Genomic DNA, 21,292 nt, shown 5'->3' with positions numbered 1-21,292 from the left:
AGCACATAATCTAAAATAACAGAAGCTGATCAGCCCATGATGTTCAGGTTGAAAACACATTGACCATTTGCTTATGAAGCCAGCAAGTAACCTGCTGGAGCACAGCACAAAATAACCCACCTAGGATGAGGGAGAAAGCTTTGCACAGCCCCATGAGGTACCTGGGTTGGTCTGTCCTGGGTTGTTGTCCATAGCAGAGATTGAAAAGATCCAGTGAAGCCTAGAGAAAAGGCGTAGCACACATGCTTACCCTTGTATTAAAAGATGCTGAAAGGTTTCATACACCTCCACTGCCAGTTTCTTGTTCAGTTCAGTGTGACCTTAGGTTTGTTCGTGGGGGTCAGATTTGCAGAGCCGGGCAGCAGTCCCATTCCCAGTGAAAAAGCATGTGGCGTGCCCCTATGCATGGGAAAGAAAGGATTTTATAAAATCCATTGCTCCTCTGTTAGCACAGGCTCTGGCACAAGGAGGAGCTGAGCATCTTGGGTGTGCGTGGGTTGCCATTCCTGGGCAGAGCCTGCTGTTCCTCCGAGGGCCATGTATGAGGCTGGTGTGGTAATTTGGGGTTATCAGGAAATCAACTTTTAGCTCCTCATCAAAGACCTTCCCGAGAGAACAGATTCTTCCTGGCCTACCTCTATCAGATAGTTTGATTTTTAATTGCATTTACACAGCCTTGGCATAAAGCATAAGTGCTCAGAAAGTCTTGAAATCACCATCTTCCATTTTCCTCTTCATGCGTGTTACTTTGCAGTAGACTTTATTTCCTTTTGTTAGCCACACAGAGCTTTTTGACCTATGTTAATATAACATAAAATTCCCAGTGCTGGGGAAACCTGTGACCTTGGCTCTACACTTCAATGCCCGTGTAGCAGACGATAGCCAGGACTTACCAGCCAGGGAGCTTCTCACCAGTAAGCAGGGCTGAAATGCCTCCCCAGCTGCTGAGACCAGACCAGCTCATGGGTGGGCCATGGAAGGTCAAGTTGACTGAAAATACAGGCAGCCTGCTCTAGGGATTATTTCTAACAGCTCCAGTCTCAACAGGAGGCAGAAGCTGCTTTGCTTACACAAAGGCACTGAAAGGTGGGTATTAGCTGCAACATCGCTGCTTGTGGCTGAGCAGCAGCCAGGGCTTAGCTGAGAAGCGGCTGCTTGTGATGGTGATAACCAGCTCGTGCTGAGTCACTTGCCCCCAAATGCTCTGGACAAACAGAAACAGGGAGCCCTGAACCCCGCCCTGAAGGGCAGGACCTTCACCTGTGGGGACGTTTTGGGCTGAATGTTGCTCTTCTCCTTCGTGGGACCCAGAGCAGAGTCAGGTGCAAGTTGGTGTGGACACGTCAGGGACATTTTGATGGCACGATGTTCCCTCCATCCCCCTTGAGGCTGCAAGTTCTGCTGGCGGCTTTGTAGGGAGAAGCAGATGGGAGAGCTGGGAGACCTGGGGGGAGCTCCCCAGCCCCAGACGATGAGCCTGGCTTTGCTGTCAGTGCCAGAAAAGGGCTTATCCCGAGGAAGGATAATGACAGAGTGCGGGTGAGAAGGTCTGATCTGGTACCCGGCGACAGTGCACTGCTTGCTGCCTAATTAAAATTTCATTAAGTTGGTTCGCATCCCTTGATGGAGGTCACAGGCACACCATTGATGTGCTAATGTCTTACTTTTCCCCTTTTTTTTTTCTTTCACCACTATCCATCATCCTCTTAGATAAAGCAGTGCCATTAAGAGGTGCTTTCCAGCGTCCCCAGATGCAATGGCACTGGAAGAAAGACAGCCATAATTCATCAGGCGTATTATCTGTCTCTTATTTTCTCCCTAATTAAAATGAGTTTTTTTTTCTTTTTTCCCTTCAATCAGTTTGGGCACTAACCTTTCTGGCATTCATGCTGAAAACACCAATTAGCTTGAAAGTGGGAAAGTTACCTGAAAGGCCAGGACTGGCTGAGTTGTGGCTACAGGATTTTTGCTGAATTTTGTGTATGAGCAGCTAAATCTGAGCTGGTGAGGAGCACCCCCTGTGCATGCTGTGGTGCTGCCAGGTCCTCATTGACCAAAATCTTCATTCAAATGGGACGAAAAGAGGACTGAAGATTCGTTGCCTCCTCTGTGTCCCTGTGCCCCAGCACACACGTCGCAGCCAAAAACACCCCAGCTCATGGCACTCTTAGACATCAGCCACCCCCATCAGCGTCCTGCCTGGGGCTCCACATTACTGCAGGGCTGGTTTGGGAGGTTGCACCTACTCCCATGTCCCCATCAGATGACACCAGGCACTTCCCAATGCTGCTGAGCAGGGAACAACATCTGCATGGGAGCAGGATGGGGATGGAATATCAAATAGGAAGGCGAAAGCTCTCAGATGGTGCCGAAAGGAAGGTAATTACTGGGGAGGAGAAGATGAGGACGTGTGGGATCCTCTTCCCGGCCGCTGCTATAATGCCGACCAGATGGCGGATGTTTGTTTCTGTGACTTGTGTGGGGGAAATACGAACAAGCTGCGAGTCTTGATCCACCCACCCCTCTGCACGCAGCATCTCCTGCAGAGACAGATGCCTCTCTCATGCACCCAGGTGGATATTCGTGGTTTTCTACCAAGATTCCCTCCTGTGCCCTTGCCCAAGGAAAAGGCGCTACTATTTCAGGAGCAGGGCAGCCTCACCTAGTGGGGTCTGGATGAAAAGCAGTGATTATATGGTTCAATGCAAAACTCACGGAAAGTTTTGGGAAGATTGACACACCTTGTGGCCACATGGTGCTGGCGGCTGCAAGTCTTGCATGGTGCAGGTATATGCACAGACCCCTTGGGCACTGGGTTGGAGGGAAGGCAGCTTTGCTGCTCCAGTGTTGCTGCTGCCCTGCAGATAGACACCAGTTTGAGTATTTGCAGCTGATCCATCCCAACCCTCTTACTTCCCCCTCCAACAGCTGGTGGTGATGGTTCCTCCTCCACCCGGCGCCCAGCCAGGGGCATCTCAGGCCCCGCAGCAGGGATGAGCCCAGCTGCCAACATCTGGAGCCACTTCCCAGTATCAGCTCCCACTGCAGCCTCCTGTGTCCTTGCCAGTACTGCTGCAAGCTCCAGACCCTGCACTCCCAGCCAGCACCTCTGTCCAGCACTGATTCATTTTAACAAGGTTAAAACTCCAGTGTCCATTTGGTTTCTGCCTCCCTAGGCACAGCGCTACCCAGTTTGACCCCAAAACATCTTCTGCACATGAATATTTAATCACACAGAGCTCTGATGGGAAGGGACTGCATGGAAAAAAAAGAGAAAGGTTTGATTAAGTTTTGTCCCCTTTTACTTGCTATTGCTTTTCAAGCCGGTGTTCCCCCAGTTCATTCAGGGTTTCTCAAACCTTTTTTGCCTCAACAGATAACCCCAGAAAGGCAAACAGGCTGTGACCTTCACTCTTTTCCTTTTGTCAGTTAGCCCCTGGCTTTATTTCCTAATTATTTAGTGTATTTACTTTCTGCCCCCATTTGCAAAGATGTGCAATCTGTAACCTTGTCTTCAGCCTGCTGCTCTGTGTACCATGGGCCCCATCTGGGATGGCAGCTCTCAGGGTGGTCAAGCTGCAATTAATAAATTGCATTCATAAACTAATGTGTGGCATGGTGTGACCCAGCATGCAGGACGTGATCGTGGGAGCTCTGCTCAGCTTCCATCTCAGCAGGAAAGATACCAATGTAAGGGACAAAATGGTTTATCTCCATTCAACCAATCGCCAAGTACCACTTCCCAGCACCAGCTCACTGGATTTTTTTTTTTCTCCCTTTGCTCTTTTCATTTTAAGCAACAAAGATCATGGATGCTGGATTCAAAGGATGGCTTAACCGTTTTTTAAACTTTCCATTAGGGACATTAAGTGATTCTCCCCAGGGTGGTCGTTGTGTGATGTTTTAATTTTGATTTTTTGGTGAATGGAATGGTATCTTCAGCAGATTTATTGCTTAGTGAATGGCATAGCTATGGCGCGTGTCAGACCTGTAAAATATTAAAATAATGGGTAGGAGATTGTTGTTAATCGGAATTTACTACGCTACATAAAGACAAATTTACAGTCCCACCAGGGGACTATTAATTTGTTTAGGGATAAACAATTAATCTCCCCAGGAGTGGGAGCAGAAAATCTGACATGGTTTTACATCTCCCGGCACGGCAGAGGCAGGATTGTTCACAGCCTGGGCAGCAGCAGCCACAGGGCACGAGGTCCTGCTTCTCCATGGCCAGTTTTGCAGTGGGAGCTGTGCCTTCTCATGTGATGAATGGGCTTTTTCCTGCTCCTGCCTGAGCTGATGTATCGTGATTGTTCCCCCCCATCTATTTTTGGTTTTCAGCCTTTGCATCCTGTTTCCTGCATCCTCTCCTTTCCGCTCAAGATGCAGCAGGCACAAACAGAGAGGAGAGAGGGAGGTGCTGTGCAGCTGGAGGGAGAGGCTTTTTAGCTGCCACAATTTCTTACCTTTGTTCCATGAACTTTTTCAAACTTAGGGCTTGTTATTTTCCTTAGGAAGAGGCTGCTGATCTGCAGGTGCAATTCCAGTACAGGGCAGGAGCGCTTGTGTTTAACTTCCAGACAAGCTCCTGTAAAGGAAACAAACAAACAAAAAATCTGTTTTACAGGAGTATATCCAGGGCTTTGGGAGGTAATGCCAACATGGTAGGAAAAAAGAAGTTTGCACCTTGTGCTTAAGCAGCTGTGTGTATTGCATAGCAGGATAATGTGGGAGCCAGGCTAGGACCAGCAGCTTGCAGTGGGGTCTCTTGCCATCTGCACTGAGACACCTTGTGCCTGCACCTTTTACCACCCATTTTGGGGCCAGCAGCACCACTGCTGTCACTTGTGCCCCATGGCAAAACCGCTCAGCTGTTACCCACCCTGCCCCAAGGTCACTTGGCAGCTCAGGATCCTTTGCCTCCATCCAAAGCTCACTGTTTACCTACTCCTCCTGCCCACTTAAGTTCTATTCAGAGCATGACCTTAGATTCCCCGGCAAAGGGATTGGCTGGATTTTTTGGCCACCACTGTGTGTACCAGGGTGCTGCCAGCACCAGGACTCACACTCCTGCCTGTGCAAACCCCAATGGCAGGATCTGAACCAATCTGGCTGTTCTTTCAGTACAAGACTCACCTGCACTGATCCTATTTGTGCCTTTTCTCCCGGTGCTGTGGCCTGAAAAATACTTTGTCCCTTTGCACGTTTCCACGGGGATTAGCAGCCTGAGCAGCTACAAGGTTGCTTCTAGCAGGAGCTGCAAGTTTTTAGGGGAGTTGTGCCAACATAATTATGATGAGCCTCGATCATTAAAAATAATATGCTTCACACGGGAGAGGAGCAGGCCTGCTTCACAAGACCCCTTTCTGCTGAAAAATTCATTGCTGTAAATAATTAATGGTTCCTGCAAAGAAGGATGGTTTTGCATGTTGCTGGGTGGAAGGTGAAATTCAGACGCCAGCTAGAGTAATTTTTTTTTTTTTTAATGGGTACACATTTCTGTGCCATGCTGCTGCTCTCTGGGTCCTTCAGAGGCTATGATGGGGCCAGGGACTGGTCACCAGTGCGGTGTCCCCTGTCCTGAGGCAGCACTTGTCTCTGGGGTCTCAGTGTCTTGAGAGGCAGAAGAGAGGAGCAGATTCCACAGTCCCTGACTAAGCGCCCTCTCCATTCCTTTTGGTGGCTGCTTGCACTGCTGTGCCTTTTCCATTGCATGTCAGGAATTAATGTATTGCCAGGACAGCATTTGCATTGCTTCTCTAGTGTAAAAATAGCCCATAAATTAAATGCTGATTTTTAATCACTGCACAGAACTGGGGAAAGCACTCGCACCAGGGTGTCAGGGTGGCACCCGGCAGCTTCCTCACCAGCACCAGCCCGTCCCTGCGTGGAGCAACAGCAGCTCCTGGTTTGGCTTGGCAGGCAGCAGATCTGCTGCCCCAGCACCTCAAGGATGGCTCAGGTGCTAAAAATACAGCTCAGTGGGAGGTAACACAGGTAGAGGCAGGACAGTATCAGACCTGTGTGGCAGCACCACTAGTCACAGGGGGACAGGGAGATTTTCTTTGCTGTTTGGACCCACCATGGCCATCAGAGGGGAAACCCAATTCCTCCTCACACCCTCCAGTCTGCCTGTGGTTCCCGCAGCACAACACACATTTAATAGATTGTATTCCTGATTTATAACCTCTTTGGTGAGGGGCACCAAATGGAAATGTTTATTGGGTTTGTTTCTATAGTAACCGTGGTTGCCCAAAAGCTTGAACGTTGGGGGAAGAGGAAAAAAGGAAAACTGCATTTCTAACCAGAACACCTCAGCAGGGTGAGGACCGGATACAAATGGGTGGAGGTGGGACCTGAGCTCCTAGTGGCTCCCACATGGGTTATGAAAATGAGTCTTGTTAGGAAAATTGGGACAAGACCTGTCCTACAGGAGCACTGTGTTATGGAGCCAAGGCACGGATGTTACTGCTGGGTGACTCACCAAAGCCAGAAGCATTTCACGGAATTTGCTATAAAATACTATGAAATAACAGGACTTGATGTGCCTGCAGCAATGCCAGGACTGAGGTGCCCTTGCACCGTTCGAACAGTGCCAGGAGCTGGGTGCTGGAGGAGGAGGCACCCATTGTGGGTCCTCCCCAGCCAGCCACACCATGCTGCTGGCCGGGCTGGCACACATCCCTGCTGGTCCCAGTGCCGTCCCCTTGGCAGAGATGGAAATGCCACCTGTAATGGGGACAGAAACTGCAACAGTGCAGCTATCAGGCACCCATACACACGGCTGAGCTGGTTTTGCTGTAAATTAATGCTTTTCTCAGGTTTAGATTCTGATGCAATTTGCACGTTATGGCCAGAATATTAATTAGCAAAACTGCTTCCACGCCAGCTGGGCAGTGGCTGAGGCAGGCTGTAGGCTGTGCTGGCCTCCCCTTCGCCTATCCAGAAAATGCTGCCACTGGGCGCTCCTGGAGCCACCAGCACCCAAAGCATCATCACTCAGCATGAGCTGGAGTTGAATTCCAGCCTCAAATGACTGAGTTTTGTTGCTGAAGAGGCTAAATCAAAGACCAGGGAGCAGCCCGGTGTTGTGGTGGGAGCCAGCTGCAATTAAACCTTTGCAGCAGTGGGCTCCCCACCGTGGAGCACTGGCAAAATACCTTCTAATTGCTGGGCTTGCAGGGGCAGGTGCCGTCATGAGATGTGTTTCAACTCTCAGCGGAGGCACTGACACGCATTGCAGGCATCTAATGGCACTTGTATTAATGACGTAGCCCTTCATGCATGTAATACATTTGCTATTATCACCATTGCCCGAATACTAATAACCCCTGGGACCAGGTGACGGGTGAACCGTGGGCTCAAGATTCAATGGTGAATTTAAGCAGCAGAAGGAGGAAGAAGCGGGAGAAGTCACCCGTGCGGGGCCCTGCTCCTCACTCCACTGTAGGAGAAGGGGGAATTTGTGGGGATGTTTCGTGGGGGTGGTGGGGGACACTGCCTCGCTGACCGCTCTGTGTGTCCTTCCAGACAAGCGCCGTGCTGTGTGCGGGTGGCTGTGTCCTGCTGGCCCTCAGCTCGCTGCTGGCCATCATCGCCGTCCTGCTGCCCAGCGGAGTGTGCGAGAGGCGAGTGTGCACCCTGGCTGGCTACATGCAGACAGCAGCAGGCAAGTGACGGGGACTCGGCTCTTTGGGGTGGAAGGACAGGGAGAGTTTCCCTGGGGTACAGCCCAGCCACCCATGTCTGTGCAGCCCACAGCATCCTGGCTCCCAGCAGCAAGAGGCACTTGCAAACCCTAACCAATGCTGGGACAAGAGAGAACAAACCTTCACTTTAGCAACTGACTCCTGTATTAGTGCTTATAAAATGGGCCACCTTTGAGGTTAAGCCTCTGGAGGCATTTTCTTCCATACGCTTTATAACCGGGACTGGATGTCACCTTCCCTAGCCCACATTTCCTGCTGTCCTCTCCAGGCACCCTGCCTGATGCCCTATTAGATTTTATTTCCATTGCATTCTTTTTATGTGTCTGCCTTGGAAAAGCACTAGCGTGGAGGGGAAGGGCTGGCCCTGTACTGTGCTCCCTGCAGGGCACAAAACCCACCCCAGCCCTACCCACCCTGCAGGGAGCTGCACCTGAGGTTCTGAAGCGCTGCGCTGAGCAGCCCCAATGCTGCGCCAGCCATGAGCTGCAGCAGGGATTTAAAGCACCCCCTCGTGTCTGTGCCCGAGAATAAACTTCTTTCCTTGGAGAAATCCTCGGGGCCAGCCAGGCTTTGTTATCAGCCTGCCAGCATTCAAGCAGCTTTTGGGGGAAATCCTGTTAGGCGCTTTCCTCGCTGCGACTCATCCCGCGGGAGCCGATTTGGGGACAGATGGAGGGGCCTGGCCTGACAGCAACGGCTGCTGGAGCACAGCCACGCCACGGGCAGGCAGAGCCAGCTGCTCATGCCCCTGTCCCATTGCTGGTGACCAACACGTCCCTTGAAGGCTACAGTTTGGAGGTTCCCATCACCTCCTTGTGTGGCCAGGGTGGGTCCTTTGGGTACAGGACTGAGGGGTCTCAGCCCCAACCAGGGCACGGTGTGGGTCACCTGGGACCGGGGCTTAGGGGGGGTCTCCATTTGGGAACAAAGTGGGATGGAAAGGGGTCACCTTGCATCACCTTTGCCCATGGGGGTGCCACATCTGGCTCTGCAATGAGAGGTACAAGTGAGTGTAAATTGAGGGATGAGGAAGCATCCCTGGAAAGGAAACCAACTGTGTTGGATAAATACAAATGAGGCACTCTGAGGGGGCTCAGTAATATTGAACAGGCTGTAAATAAACTGTAGGCTTTAAGCATTATTGACAAATGAAAATTTACTGGGTACATTTGAGCAAGCTAATGGGCTGCTTTAAACCCTGGTGGAGCCTTGCTAAGCATTTTGTATTGCGCTTTTTAATTTTGGTTCACTGCAGATTAATTCCTATTCAGAGCAAGGCAGCCCTGAGTCAACAGAATTAAGTGGTTTAATGTATTTGGATTCAGAAATGCTGCCCCCCTCTCTCCCTTGTAATTCCTCTCCCTGTTCCCACCCTCTCCAGGAGGAAGCTCTTCATTAGGGATCAGCTGCAGCCCAGCCAGCAGCTGGGTGACAGCAAGAGAAGCTCCTCCTCAAAATTACATTATCTCGGGGAGAAAAAGCAGGTTTGGGGAAGGACAGATGAATTTATATGGAAGAGAAGGAAAGCAGAGCAAGCCCATGAGTTTTGGGAGAGAGCTTGCTGGTGGGGTCAGCTCTGTCCCTGTTGCAGTGCCAGCTCTGATGGGGTAGAGCCCTGTCAGACTACCACGAGATGCCAGCAGAGCAGTAGGATGGAGGACAGGGCCATGTTTCTCCCAACCCCAGGTTCCCCTACAGCACAGCAGGTCCCACAGGTGTCATCCCTCTGCCTGCCCTGCCTTCTTCCCCCAAAATCAGAACTTTGCTATTTTCCCATGCTACAAAAACAACTCAGGGAATTTGGCAGAGTACCACAGGCAGGAGCTCTATGCTATCAAACACTGAGCCAGGCCGTCAGGTTTCCCAGTGAAGGGCCAGGTGCACTCAGCCAGGAACATGAAACCTGCCATAAAGTGCATGAGGAGCAGCAGCACGGGCAGATCCAGGAACAGCCCCTGCACCGTATCAGACCAGTGCCCTGAGCCACACTCACACAAACCCAGGTGCAGAGACCAAACCAAATGCGGCCCAATCCTGGGAGCACCCCACAGCCAGTGGCAGAGGGGCTCAGGCTGCGTCTAACATTTTCCGCTATTTTTAGAGAACCAAGTCATGCCTTTTCCAGCCCCAGATGGAAGGAAGACAGAAAATTCATGCAGATAGAGCAGAGCACTAATTGCAGACGCAGACATGCCATCAGGGTTCAGAGCTGGGCTAATTGCCACCATACGTTGAACACATGATTCCCGATGCCTGGCATCCACTCCATAGAAAAAAAAAAACCAACACAACATATCTGCACAAATGACATGAGGATGATCCCTAATGAGAGTAAACAAACAGCAGAGAAATAGGGGGATGAATATTTGTTCAGCTCTCACACCCTACAAGAAAGGCAAAGCTGCCTCTCAGAGATTAGAGATGTGGCTCACCCACCAAGCACGGTGCCATCTCTCTAAAATTACCTTTCTGCTGTAGTGCCTCCTCAGCAGCCCACATCACAGCACCCCCAAAAAGGGAAGAGCAGTCTGACTGGCCCCATTTATATATGGGGCAGCAGGGCCCAGCTGCAGCCTGTTGCTGCAGGTGGAGAGAGACAGGGCATGCAAATGTTGCACAGCTGAAATCCTGCTATGGTCCTTTTTCAGAAAAAGCCTCTTTGCTAGTATTTGTAAATTGGGAGTTTATTCCAGGGGGGAATGTCTCCTAAGGGAAGGGCCAGGGATGTTCTCCAGGCTGGCTGTGGCTGCACAACCTTTCCAGTGGCTTCCAGGTGCTGTGCCAGGGGGCTCACAGCTGGACAATTCAGATTACCTCTGCAAAGCTCTCAGACAGGTTTTCATGTGACTGCCAGTGGCAAGGCTGCTGGAAGGAGCGTGGGGTGATCGCAGTGTCTCAGGCGCCAGCTTCACCCATGGTACCCATCGGTGATGCCCCAGGGAGCCCCTGGGCCCCACTCGGAGCCATCACAGCCCACACAGTCCCCAGCTACATTGCCACATTGGGGGAGAAGATTAGAGCCGTATGCCGCTGCAGATTGGCAGTGTTTTTCCATTTCTATCCCCACCATAAGCAGGTTTTGCTCTGCTGAACGCAGCCCCTTGGCAGTACTGAAACCTGAGGTCCTTGAGCTGCAGAGTGGTGCAAACCATGGGGTGGTGTCCCTACAGCACTGCTAGGGGAAAATCCCCCAGGGAACTTGCTCCCGCGGATGATGTTCATCTGCCAGTGGAAACAGGGATAGCAACCAAGGCTGGGTAAACCCCATCAAACAGCAAATCTGGGCAGCTTTCTGCTCTGGGGGCTTGGGAGAATAAGGGAAGGATTATAGGTCTGTTGCTGGATTAAGCTGCTGGCAGATGTGCTCTGGCACCAAAGCAGATTGCATTTGCTGCTTAGGAAAAGCAACAGGTCTTCAAAGGTGGGCTGCAGGGACCAGCAGCCTCTACCCAGAGCTCCTTCTGCTACCCTAGAAGCCTTGATAAAAGCCAGGACTGTTGCTTTTTGGAAGCTTTCCATCATACACTTTTCAGGCAAAGGGCTCCTGATCCATCGGCAGTTGGTAACTGGCTGCCCCCCCAGCTGCCCCGCAGCCTCTCCCAGGCGTGCCGGCCCCGTGTGGCAGGAGGAGGCTGCAGAGCTTTGCGCCTTGGCGAGGGCACAGGCATGGTTGAGCACGAGGCAAGCCTCTGGGGGGAGTTTTGTTTTCACCCCACACTGCTCTCTGTCTAATCCTACCACCATCAACTAACTGTTCAAAAGAGCCAAGTGCTGAGGGCAAATGATCCTGACCTACCTGTGCCTTTCTAAGGTTCTTTTAGTTTCAGAGAGCCATTTCCCAGCATCACTATGACAGAATCAGAACAGTCCTAAGACTCCAGTAAGACAGGCAAAAGCCCCCAGTTATGCAATTCCCTTACTTAACCTCGTTTTAATCCTAAATTTCATGGTAGTCCTGAGAGCTTCCTCCTACAAAATTTGATTGCATTTCGCAGCTTAAGTCCCTCTTGCTGGCATAAGTAACACAGTGGCATTAGAGACGCAGCCACAGCTTGCTTTTGATTAGTCAGGCAGCAAAGCAAAATGCAGGAGACCTTGTGCTTTTGGAAGTACCCTCTGATTACTTAAGACACTGATCATCAGGTAAGAACACAGAGAGAGGAAGAATCATTAATTTTCCAATCAGAGTGAATCTTTTAAATGCATTGCCTCCCAAGGGCTGAAGAGCAACCAGGACCAAACAGGCTGCCCAGGCGTGCTGCGGGATGGGCAGATTTGCCCCAGCATCAGGGTGCAGGTGTGTACCAGGAGGCAGCACACAGATGGCAGGTCCCTGGCCAGGAGGCTGGCCTGGTGGCAGTGTCACAGAGTTATTTAGGAAGGCAGCGTGAGCTCGCTGCCCCCATCACGCAGCCTGGCCCTCCCCATGTCTCAGCCCACCTTTGGGATCGATGGTGCCCTGTTTTTCGTTGTGCAGGCTCTGAATGGCAAACAGCACTGTCCTCCACGTCCGTATTGATTTCTCGGACTAGTATTGATCAGCCTGGTGACATATAGGTAATGTGTAATTAGTAAGTTAGATAAAAATAGTACCAAGAGAGTGTATGGCCAAGCTGCCAGGGTACTTCAACCTTCCTAGCATCTCCAGGGTGGCAGCAAATAGAGGGGTCATGGCTGCCTGCTAATTGCTGACCTGCTCTTAAAAACACTGTGAAGGTCCCCCCTTCCCTGCTGCCATCACTACCACCCAAGGTGGTTTTGGAGCACTGCCTGATGGTGTCTGTGATGGAGGGGATGTGCCCACCAGTCCCAGAGTGCAAGCAGTGTCCCCTGCATGTGTCCCTGGCACGGCCCCTGCAGCGCCTCTTTGAGGAGACAAATGGAGCAAACAGCTGTCCAAGGCAGTGGACAGGTTGGATCTGGGCAACCAAAGCTGTGTCCAATGTTAAAATGCTCAGGGCTAAAAATGTCCAAAAAGAGAAAGGTCCAAGACCATACAGCCTTTCACATCCTCCTTCCATGCTGCCCAAGCCAGAGCCAATGCGGATAGTTTCCTGATCATTTTATTTTATTTTTTGGCAGCAGTGGCAGAGGGGAGCAGCATCCTGCTATCCAGGCATTGATTTGATTTAAAGTCACCCAAAGTGTCTTTATCAGTCCTCTATCCCTACCATAAAAATAGCATCTTGGCTTTTATCACAGAGCCCCAGCAGCCCCTCTCCTTGCAGCAGCAGTGTCTTGTCAAGACCTAATGAGATGACCTTGCTGGCTGGCTGGGTCTGACCACCAGGGCACCATTTAAGAACTGGTGTCATAAAGCCATTTCCAGCCATCCACAAAGGGTTCCCCAGAACTGCAAGGCTTGGCTAAGCAAGAGGAGAAGCACCAAAAACAAAGCAAAGTCCAGCCTTGTTGCAAAGTGCTTAGGCATGCAAGTAAAAAGCAGCAGCTTCACACGTGAACCCAGCTCCTGCGTTCCAAGGGCACCTGTTCTGCTTTTCCCTTGGCTTTCGCTGGAAGGAGCAGTGCTCCCATCACAGCTGGAAGTAATTGCACGGTCCTTGTCACAGCACAGGTCCCCATTGCCAGCTTTACTCTCTCCCTTTCACATTTCACATTTTGTCCTTGCGATAGTGACAGTAACCAACAACATCAAAAGCTCTGGTTTCTTCCCCATGCAAGGCTTTTTCCCCCTGCTTGCTTTAATTACATTAGCAACGTCAAAAAACTGCCTGTGGCACATTATTATTCAGCCAGTGAACTCTCACTAATTCCTGACACAACCAATAAATATCTGTGGGCAGGCACCCATGCCACCGCACTGAGCACTGCCACCGGGGCGCTGGAGAGGAACCTCTGTGGCAGCACAGCCTGCGCTTTGCTCCGCTCCGGCGCCGGCATTGTTCACGCCTGACTTACACCTGCTCATGTTTTGCTGATGCAGCCCTCTGCTTTGCTGCATTTTTTGCCAAGTTGCTCCAGAATTCAGCTCAGTAAAAGCAGGCTATAAAGCCCATGAACTTGCCTTGAACATGAACATGCTCACTTTGGTGTACACATTTGAGTGGCAGACAGTGTCGGTTTGAGAGCCGTTCTGTGATTTTGCTTTCAAAACCTAAAATCTTCAGCACAGAGCCAGGCCATTAAACTTAGCAGTAAAAGGGAGAGTGTCTGGCAGCTTTCCTAATGGCCAGGCTCCTGGCCACAGGTTAAGTGTGGGCTCGCCTTCCCCCCCAAGGTTTAAACTCATTTCACACGAGGTGCAGAGCTGCTGAAGGAGAAGGGGCCAGATCCTGGCTGTGCTATAGAGCAGCTGAGCCCTACTCCAGCCTCGGTGAGGGAACCTAGGGATTCACTTCTATCTGACGTTTGGACAGTTTCTTTCCTCTGCTTAGATCTCAAACTCTGGTTTGGTTTTCTCCACAGTTTTGCCATTTGGCACCAAGATGCTCACATGGTGCCTTCAGGCTGGGGACACAGCAGTAGCAGCATGCCTGGGCTAGCACTGGGAGCAGCATATTTCTCAGCAGCCTCATTTAGAGAATAAACCAGCCATATCCTTTCATTGGTTTCTTGGAGAGGGGCAATACATTTCCAGTGGCATCAGTGACAGAAGCAATATCCTTTCATTGCTATCATTGGAAAAGAGCAGTTTTATACTGTAAGAAAGAGCAAGTTCACTTGTATGAGACATATTTTCTATTCCCTTAAACCTGGGGAAATCCTAGGGTTATTAATACGTGGTAGAATTGCTTCTCTTTCAGCAGTTCTCCTAGGGATTTGAGTTTAGACTAGTTATTGCACATGAATGCAGTAACAGTACATAAAGTGTATGTTTTGTAAATAATAACAGTGTTTTGTAATAAATGGGAACAACAAATAATCAGCTCCCCTGGGCTTCCAAGCTGCTTCCCCTGAGGAAATACAAGCCAACCCCGAGGAGCCCAGCACTGTGCATTATTTCAGATAGGAAAATTCACGCTTCATTTTCCAAGGGAGTTTGCTTCCCCTTGTCTGTGCCTCTCCATGCAGACATTTGCTCTCAGAATTCTGATATTTTCAAGGTACCAGTGATGCTCAGGGAGCTCTCCAAGCCATACCTTCCCAAGCAGACTCATCACACGAGTTTCTGGGAAGAGATGCCTTTGATTGTGGTTTACATTTCGTGGACATTAGCTGTGCTTGTTGGCTGTTCCTGGAAGGGTCCTTCTTCCTCTGCAAGTGGAAGGTTGCTCATAGCACAACTGGGATGTGATAAACCAGATCCTGCAAAGCTTTGGAGCATCTATGATCTAACAGCTGTCGCTACTGGCTGCCCAGTGTTGAGAAGGAGCACGTCTCCTTATCTCCCTGCTATGCGATTAGGTGTTTTGGCTGATGTTTCTTTTCAAAAAGGGTTTGATTATTCCCTTTTTTCCTCTGTCTTGGCTCATATTTGTATCTGTTGTTGCTGGGAAGATGGACACTGACCCTTGCAAATCACCTCAAGGCCACCTGAATATCCTCCCTCGCTGTGTGAGTGGAGCTCCTAGCTGCATTTCATGCATCCTGAAGCAATTGTGTAGAAGTCGCATCATCATTATTGACTCATCCATCTCGACTGAATGTATAGTGTAAAGTAGAGGAAAAAAAAAAGTCCCCATTCTCTCTGATGATAACAGGGAGCTGGGGACTGTCATGGGCAGTTTACAGTTTGGTTTGCTCGGTAGAAGGATGCTTGCACTTTAGGGAGCCATCATCAACCTAAACATCCAGCCCTCCCTTTCTGTCAGTGTTAGAAGTTTTGGGCCTTTTAGTATGATGTGCTAAACTGGTAGTAGCAGCACGGAAGACAGTCTCTAGCCTGGGTGTCAGACATAAATGTCTGGTGAGATCCTGGCTGTAATTTAACAGTCATCTGAACGTGGGGACAGGGAGCTGTCAGTGCAGAGAGGAGCAGCATATAGCTATGAGAGCAGCATGTCCGCTCATTTACCAGCAGCAACGTGCTGCCCCAAAACATGAAAGCTGATATCAGATTAGGTTGAAGCCCCCAAATGCCTTGAAATCTCTTTTCTTAGATTTGATGAAGCTCACACTATCTGTAGATCTGCCTGGGAAGTCATTACTAGACCTTGCACTCTTGGTGCACAGCAGAGAAGTGTTGGCTGCATTTGGTGAGCAAGGTGATAAATCTGGGCTGCAGCTGCTCACTGTCCTTTGTGTTGCAAATTGCCTAGGCAGTTAGAATTGGCTTTGTTAATACATCAGCCAGTCCTGCTTTAAGAGAAGGCAAATACAGAGATGGGATTTCCCTGAGAAAGGTGCCGGGAAGGTCTAACAAACTGTGCCTTTCTGGTAGCTACAGCCCTGTCTGACCTGAAGCACAGCCCCAGCTGCGTGGCTCAGACCCTTTGGTGGGACACAAGATGCTTCAGTCCTGCTTCGCTTGCTCTGGATGAGTGCTTGGCTTCAGCATCCTGAGTAACTGCTCTATGATCTGGGTGAGTTGGGAGGCCAGCCCTGAGAGCGGATGCATGAGCGGTGGCTATGGGCCAGTTGCAGCTTCCTTTTTGCACAGTCTGATAATGCAGTTTGGTCTGGCAGAGGTCTCCATCCGTGTGTGGGCACGTAGCACAGCTCCCAAGTGAGTGCTGTTCAGAAATGTTTTGCTCTGCTTTCCAATCTGAGTCTATGCTGAGTTGTATTTCCTTACTGGTAAGGAACAGATCTGCTAGGAGGAGAAATTTACCCTGCAAGGAGTGTAAACACAGATGGAAACATGGTGAAGCCCTTTTCAAAGTCAAGGGAATAAATCTGCTTAAAATACTGAACATCTGGGGCAGTGAAAGAGCAGGTGGAGAACTGACCCAAGAAAGGACGCCGGTGCTACAGGAAGGTTGTCTGTGGAGAGGGCACAAACTGTAGGATGGTGGAAGTGTCTGTAATAGGGAAATTACCACAAAGAGCAGCAGAAAGCTCTAGTGAGGTTACTACTTTTGATCTTTTAAAGACTCCTTGATTTTTTCTGAGGCCTGCCTCCCAGGCACTTTAGATAGAGCAAGTTGGCAGGCTTTTCCACTGAACTAATCTCATCTGACCTTTCTATGGCAGCACACAAGGGATGCAACCCTGCATTTCCTCCAGATGCCGGGATAAGCAGGATTTTGCTCCTAGTTAGGCAGCAATCACAGTGCTGCAGAAGCCACCCTGTGCATTGCTCTGGAAGGGCAGGACTGGCATGTTTATGCCACTGAGGATCAGCCTCATGCTGATGGTTTGGCCTTGTTCTGTCTTTGATTTTCACCTGCCACTCTGCAAGTTCTAACTGGAGAGCCAGGCTCTGAGTAGCCATCAGGGAGGGGAGGACTGACCACGCTGGTCAGCTCTTCTGGTCCCAGCCAGAGCATTTGCTATGCTCTGCAAGAAGAGTACTCTTGAGCAGGGGTTTGGGAACCACAGTTGGCCCAGGGGCTGCACAGGAGACATTAGCTGGAGCTGGCCCTTATTGGTAGCTGAGAAAATGTTAAATTGTGTTCTTTTCCCAGCCATGACCTTGGCAGAGACACAGCCCTGGCTGCTGAAGCCCATAAAATGAACAGCCCCTGTTGCCTCCTGATAGGGGTATAAAAATATAATTACTTGAAGAGTGACTTACGATTCAGTGAAACAAGGACCTTCTCCTTTTTGATTGAATTACGCAGCGGGATTCTTAGAAGACTGGAAGCAGATGGCAAGCACTGGCCAGGCATTTAACAGCCTGAGTTACTGCTGTGTAGAGGGGATGGAGCCGAGCATGGCTGCAATGTGCTGCTCCTACATTACCACTTTCTTTGGGCCACCATCATGGTGCATTCCCTAGAGGGAGTCCTTCTGAGAGGCTGGAGGATGGGTCGGGACATGTTTGCAGCAGTAGATGGAGATGTGCAGTGTGTCCAGTAGCAAAATACTCGTTTTGCAGCAGTGACATGTATGCTCAAGTAGCAACAAAGAGAGGCAAAATTTATCTTTCTGTAAACCCAAGCTGAGTGCTGCTGTGGCTCCAGGTAGGCATATCTTGAATGTGTCAATAAAATCAATCCAGCTATTAGCAGCTTGTTGTGTTATCAGCTGTGGATGAGTCTGGTGTGTGTTAGGCAGCTGTGCAGCCTGCATTTTACGAGGCGACCTGCTCATACCACTGCTGGGGTTGCAGCGATTATCACATCCTCTCACAGCTGGGGCATACTACAGCTTTTATGAGCTCCCCTAAATCAAAGGCCCTGTCTTTTTACAGACAAATTAACAATTCTTTTTTTTTTTTTTTTAAGGCTTAACAGCCAGCTGACTACTAGGTGAGATGCAAATCTTGTTGTTGAGTTGCGCCTACCACATTGTCTTTTTGATTATTTTTATTGAAGAAGCAAATGTTCTTTTGGAGCTCTGAAGCCCTTATGAGGGAGACTCATTTTCTGCTGCTGTGATCTCTTTGTTGCAGGTGGGTGATGTATGAAAAGGAATTGCAAATAGCTGTTTACAGCAAGCAAAGTCACGGAACAGCCCACTTTAATTTCTGCTATCTGTCGGAAACCGTTGTTGGCGATGGTCAAAATTAATTAAGCAGGAAGGAAGAGAGCTGGGAGGCACTGTGCATCCAGTTCTGACATTGAAATATTAATGGTGAGCTAATCAAGAAAGAGTATCTATGAATAGCTAATCAGCTTACAGTTTGCATTTTTAGTGATGCGGTGAACTTCTGGGCAACAGCCCTTTGCAGGAGAGTCAGTGCGGAGGCGGGCTGCCTGCTGCCTGATCGCTCAATTTGGAAATAAACAAAGAGCTCGTGCCTGTGTTGGGGCTGAGGCATGTTTGCCTTTTGCATCTCGCAGCGCTGCTGCTGCTGGATGCTGCCAATTGGCAGTGGTCTGCATCCCTCCCATTGTCGCCTGTGGCAGCCAGGTCAGAGGGTCCAGCCAGAGCATCCCTGGTGCTGCGTTCCTTCCTCCCAAATGCCAGAGGGCTCAGCTCCTCCAGGACAGAGCTGCAGCATCTGTACACCAACAGGTCCTGTGCAAATGCTCAAAACATGCCTTGAACGTAGGAGCTTGTCCTCTCGTTCCGTGCCCAGCGCCGAGTACCCCATGGGAGGTAGCAGCCGGTGTTCCCGTGTCTCCTGCTGACGTGTGACTGGCATTTCCAAGGCAAGTTTCCAGGCTTTTTTGGGGGATACAGAAGGTGATGACTGTGAAGAAAATTATGAGGAAATGATCCCATGACAAAGCTGGGCTGATTCCAATCAAAGTCACAAAAGTAAATGTCACCTTTGGGTGCCAGAAGGAGTCAAGCAGCATTTCTCCCTTTGACGTCAGCATAATGAGGGCTGTGGCTTTAGAGATTTGTATTGCTGTGTTTCTGCAAACAGTTTCCTCCTCTAACCTCTCGGAAATTGGATTTTGTGGGGCTGAGCAGTTTGTGTGCAGAAGATAGCAGTGGGACTGATAAGCAGAAACCTGTTTACACACTCATAGCTAATGCTGCAATTGGGCAGGGAACTGCCTGGATTTCTTTTTTTTTTTTTTTTTATACTCAATCAAATATAATCCTTGTGGCTGAATGTCTCATTGCTGCTTAACAGAGAGAAATATGAACAGGGCAGTTTTAATGGATAACAAATATGGAATTGGCTTCACATGAAGCAAAAGGACAATGGCAGCAACTAAAAGTTAAATGATAATAAGGGAGAATCAAGTGGTGATTGGTAAGGAATAGCTTATCTATGCTCTCCCATGCGGGGCCATATTTCCCATATTGCCAAGTTAGCAGGAATGACCCAAAATGCAGAAACGAGAGAGTGAGTCCGGACACGTCACTCTCACAGCAGAGGGGACATTCTGGGAAAGGAAAATGGAAAGCTGATGGCATCAGTTAAGAACAGCATGAAGGTCCCAGGGATGTCCAAGGGCACAGTGGAGCCCAGTGGTTGTATCTGGCTCCCATGTCCCATGGGAGGTGAGGAACCCCCTTGCTGCAGGCAGGCAGATGCCACCGTGCCCAGCCACAGCTCCTGGGGGCTGGCAGTGGAGTGAGCAGCAGGGTTTTCTCCAGGCGGAGCACTCTGACACATGCTTCTCTGTTGCTCCAGTGTAACCCAAATCTGTCAGCCTTTAGCGCTTGCTGTGAAGGTCATCTGCGAGCAAGACTAATTATTTCAAGCAAAGCAGCAGGTTAATGCTACTAACCTGCTCCCAGGAACCCAGCTCTGCCCTGTGCCTTGACTGTGTAGCTGCACACAAACTACAGGGAATTACAGATGCATGAAGGTGTACATAAGCCCACAGATCTAAACAGATCCTACTGGTATGTACCTTAAGCACAGAGGGAAACACATTTTTCATAGCTGATTCATTCAGTTGTCAGGTAAATGCTGTTTCCAACTGAAAAGTAGTAGTATCTTTTATTTCTGCTGTTTAATTTTCTTTAATCTGCTCTTGACATTTATTGAAAGGAGTGTTTTGCGCACATCAAAGCCAAAGATTTCAAAACGCCACAAGAAAAAAAAAAATAAGGTCAGCTCAAGGAAGGATACACTAGCAAACATGAGATGAAAGGCTCTGGTTTTCTACAAGGTGGGTCTGTGCAAAACAAGAGGTCGTGCTGATCCGTGGTCTGAAGGTGCTTTGTTGGCACCTCTGACACTAGCTGCAAGTGCTGGGTTTTGCATGTTGTGACGCTCAGTAACATAAGCAAGGCCATCCTTACTAGGAACAGATTTAAAAGTAAAGGATGCCCTGATAACTTCACTCTTCAGTAGCCTCTTCACACGGGCAGAGCTTCCCGTGGCTCTGCCCGGCATTGTCCCAACTTGCTTTGCCCAGAGGCAGAGCCGCTGGCCCCGGCAGCAGAGCAAAGCTCCCAGGGTTGCGGGTGAAGCTGAGCCATCCATTGCATGCACTCTCCATAAGCGAGTGTCACAAGATTAAATGAGCCAAAGCACTTGACAAGCTGAACAAGCTGCTGAAAACAAACCCAGTGGTGGGGCTGACTCTGCAGGACACCTCCCAATGTATTGAATGGTCCTGAACGCTAAAACCGAAGGAAGAGTGTAAAAGAAACCTAGAAAACTTCTGGTTTTGTTTCATTTTACACAAGCAGAGGTAACGAGATGACACAGGTTAATGTATAGCTCAGTTGTATGCTGATTGCAAAGCACACATTTCCATCCACAAGTCATTAGTAAATCACTTTCCCACCACTTCTCTTGGCATGTAAAAGAAATTTCTCTCTCCCTGACATTTAAAAAAATCCTAATAAGTTATACACTCCATGACTTTATTGCATTTTTAATATTTAAAAGAAGGCTAGAATCTATAACCTCAACCTTTAACAAATGTACAGTAATGTGATAACAAATTTGCCTCGAACAGCTGCTATCTTGGTACCAACTGGCATGAAGGAGGGAAGTAATTGGCTTGTTTTCAGATAATTACCATAATTGTAGTGACACCATTTGGATCACATCTAACTGTGTTCCTGCTGCAAGTTGGATAATTTAATAATTGGCAGAATTTAGACTGACAGTAAAGGTAAAGTCAGCGTATGGTGGGGAAATCGGCACACACATCCCT

At 49.4% G+C, this 21,292-nt stretch overlaps 1 protein-coding gene across 1 annotated transcript in view; it reads left to right on the top strand.

Annotated features, from left to right (window-relative positions):
• Positions 1–21,292, top strand: part of LHFPL7 (LHFPL tetraspan subfamily member 7) — a 64,889-nt gene that overhangs the window by 3,634 nt on the left and 39,963 nt on the right. The window contains exon 2 of the mRNA XM_082776644.1: positions 7,531–7,669. Within this exon, the coding sequence (XP_082632770.1) occupies positions 7,531–7,669 (139 nt within the window). The remainder of the gene's footprint in view (positions 1–7,530; positions 7,670–21,292) is intronic.

This window comes from Aythya marila, assembly GCF_965140915.1.
Source record: "Aythya marila genome assembly, chromosome: 20".
Taxonomy (NCBI): Eukaryota; Metazoa; Chordata; class Aves; order Anseriformes; family Anatidae; genus Aythya; species Aythya marila.
The sequence above is the reverse complement of the archived record's forward strand: the minus strand, read 5'-3'. Positions and strand labels throughout refer to the sequence as shown.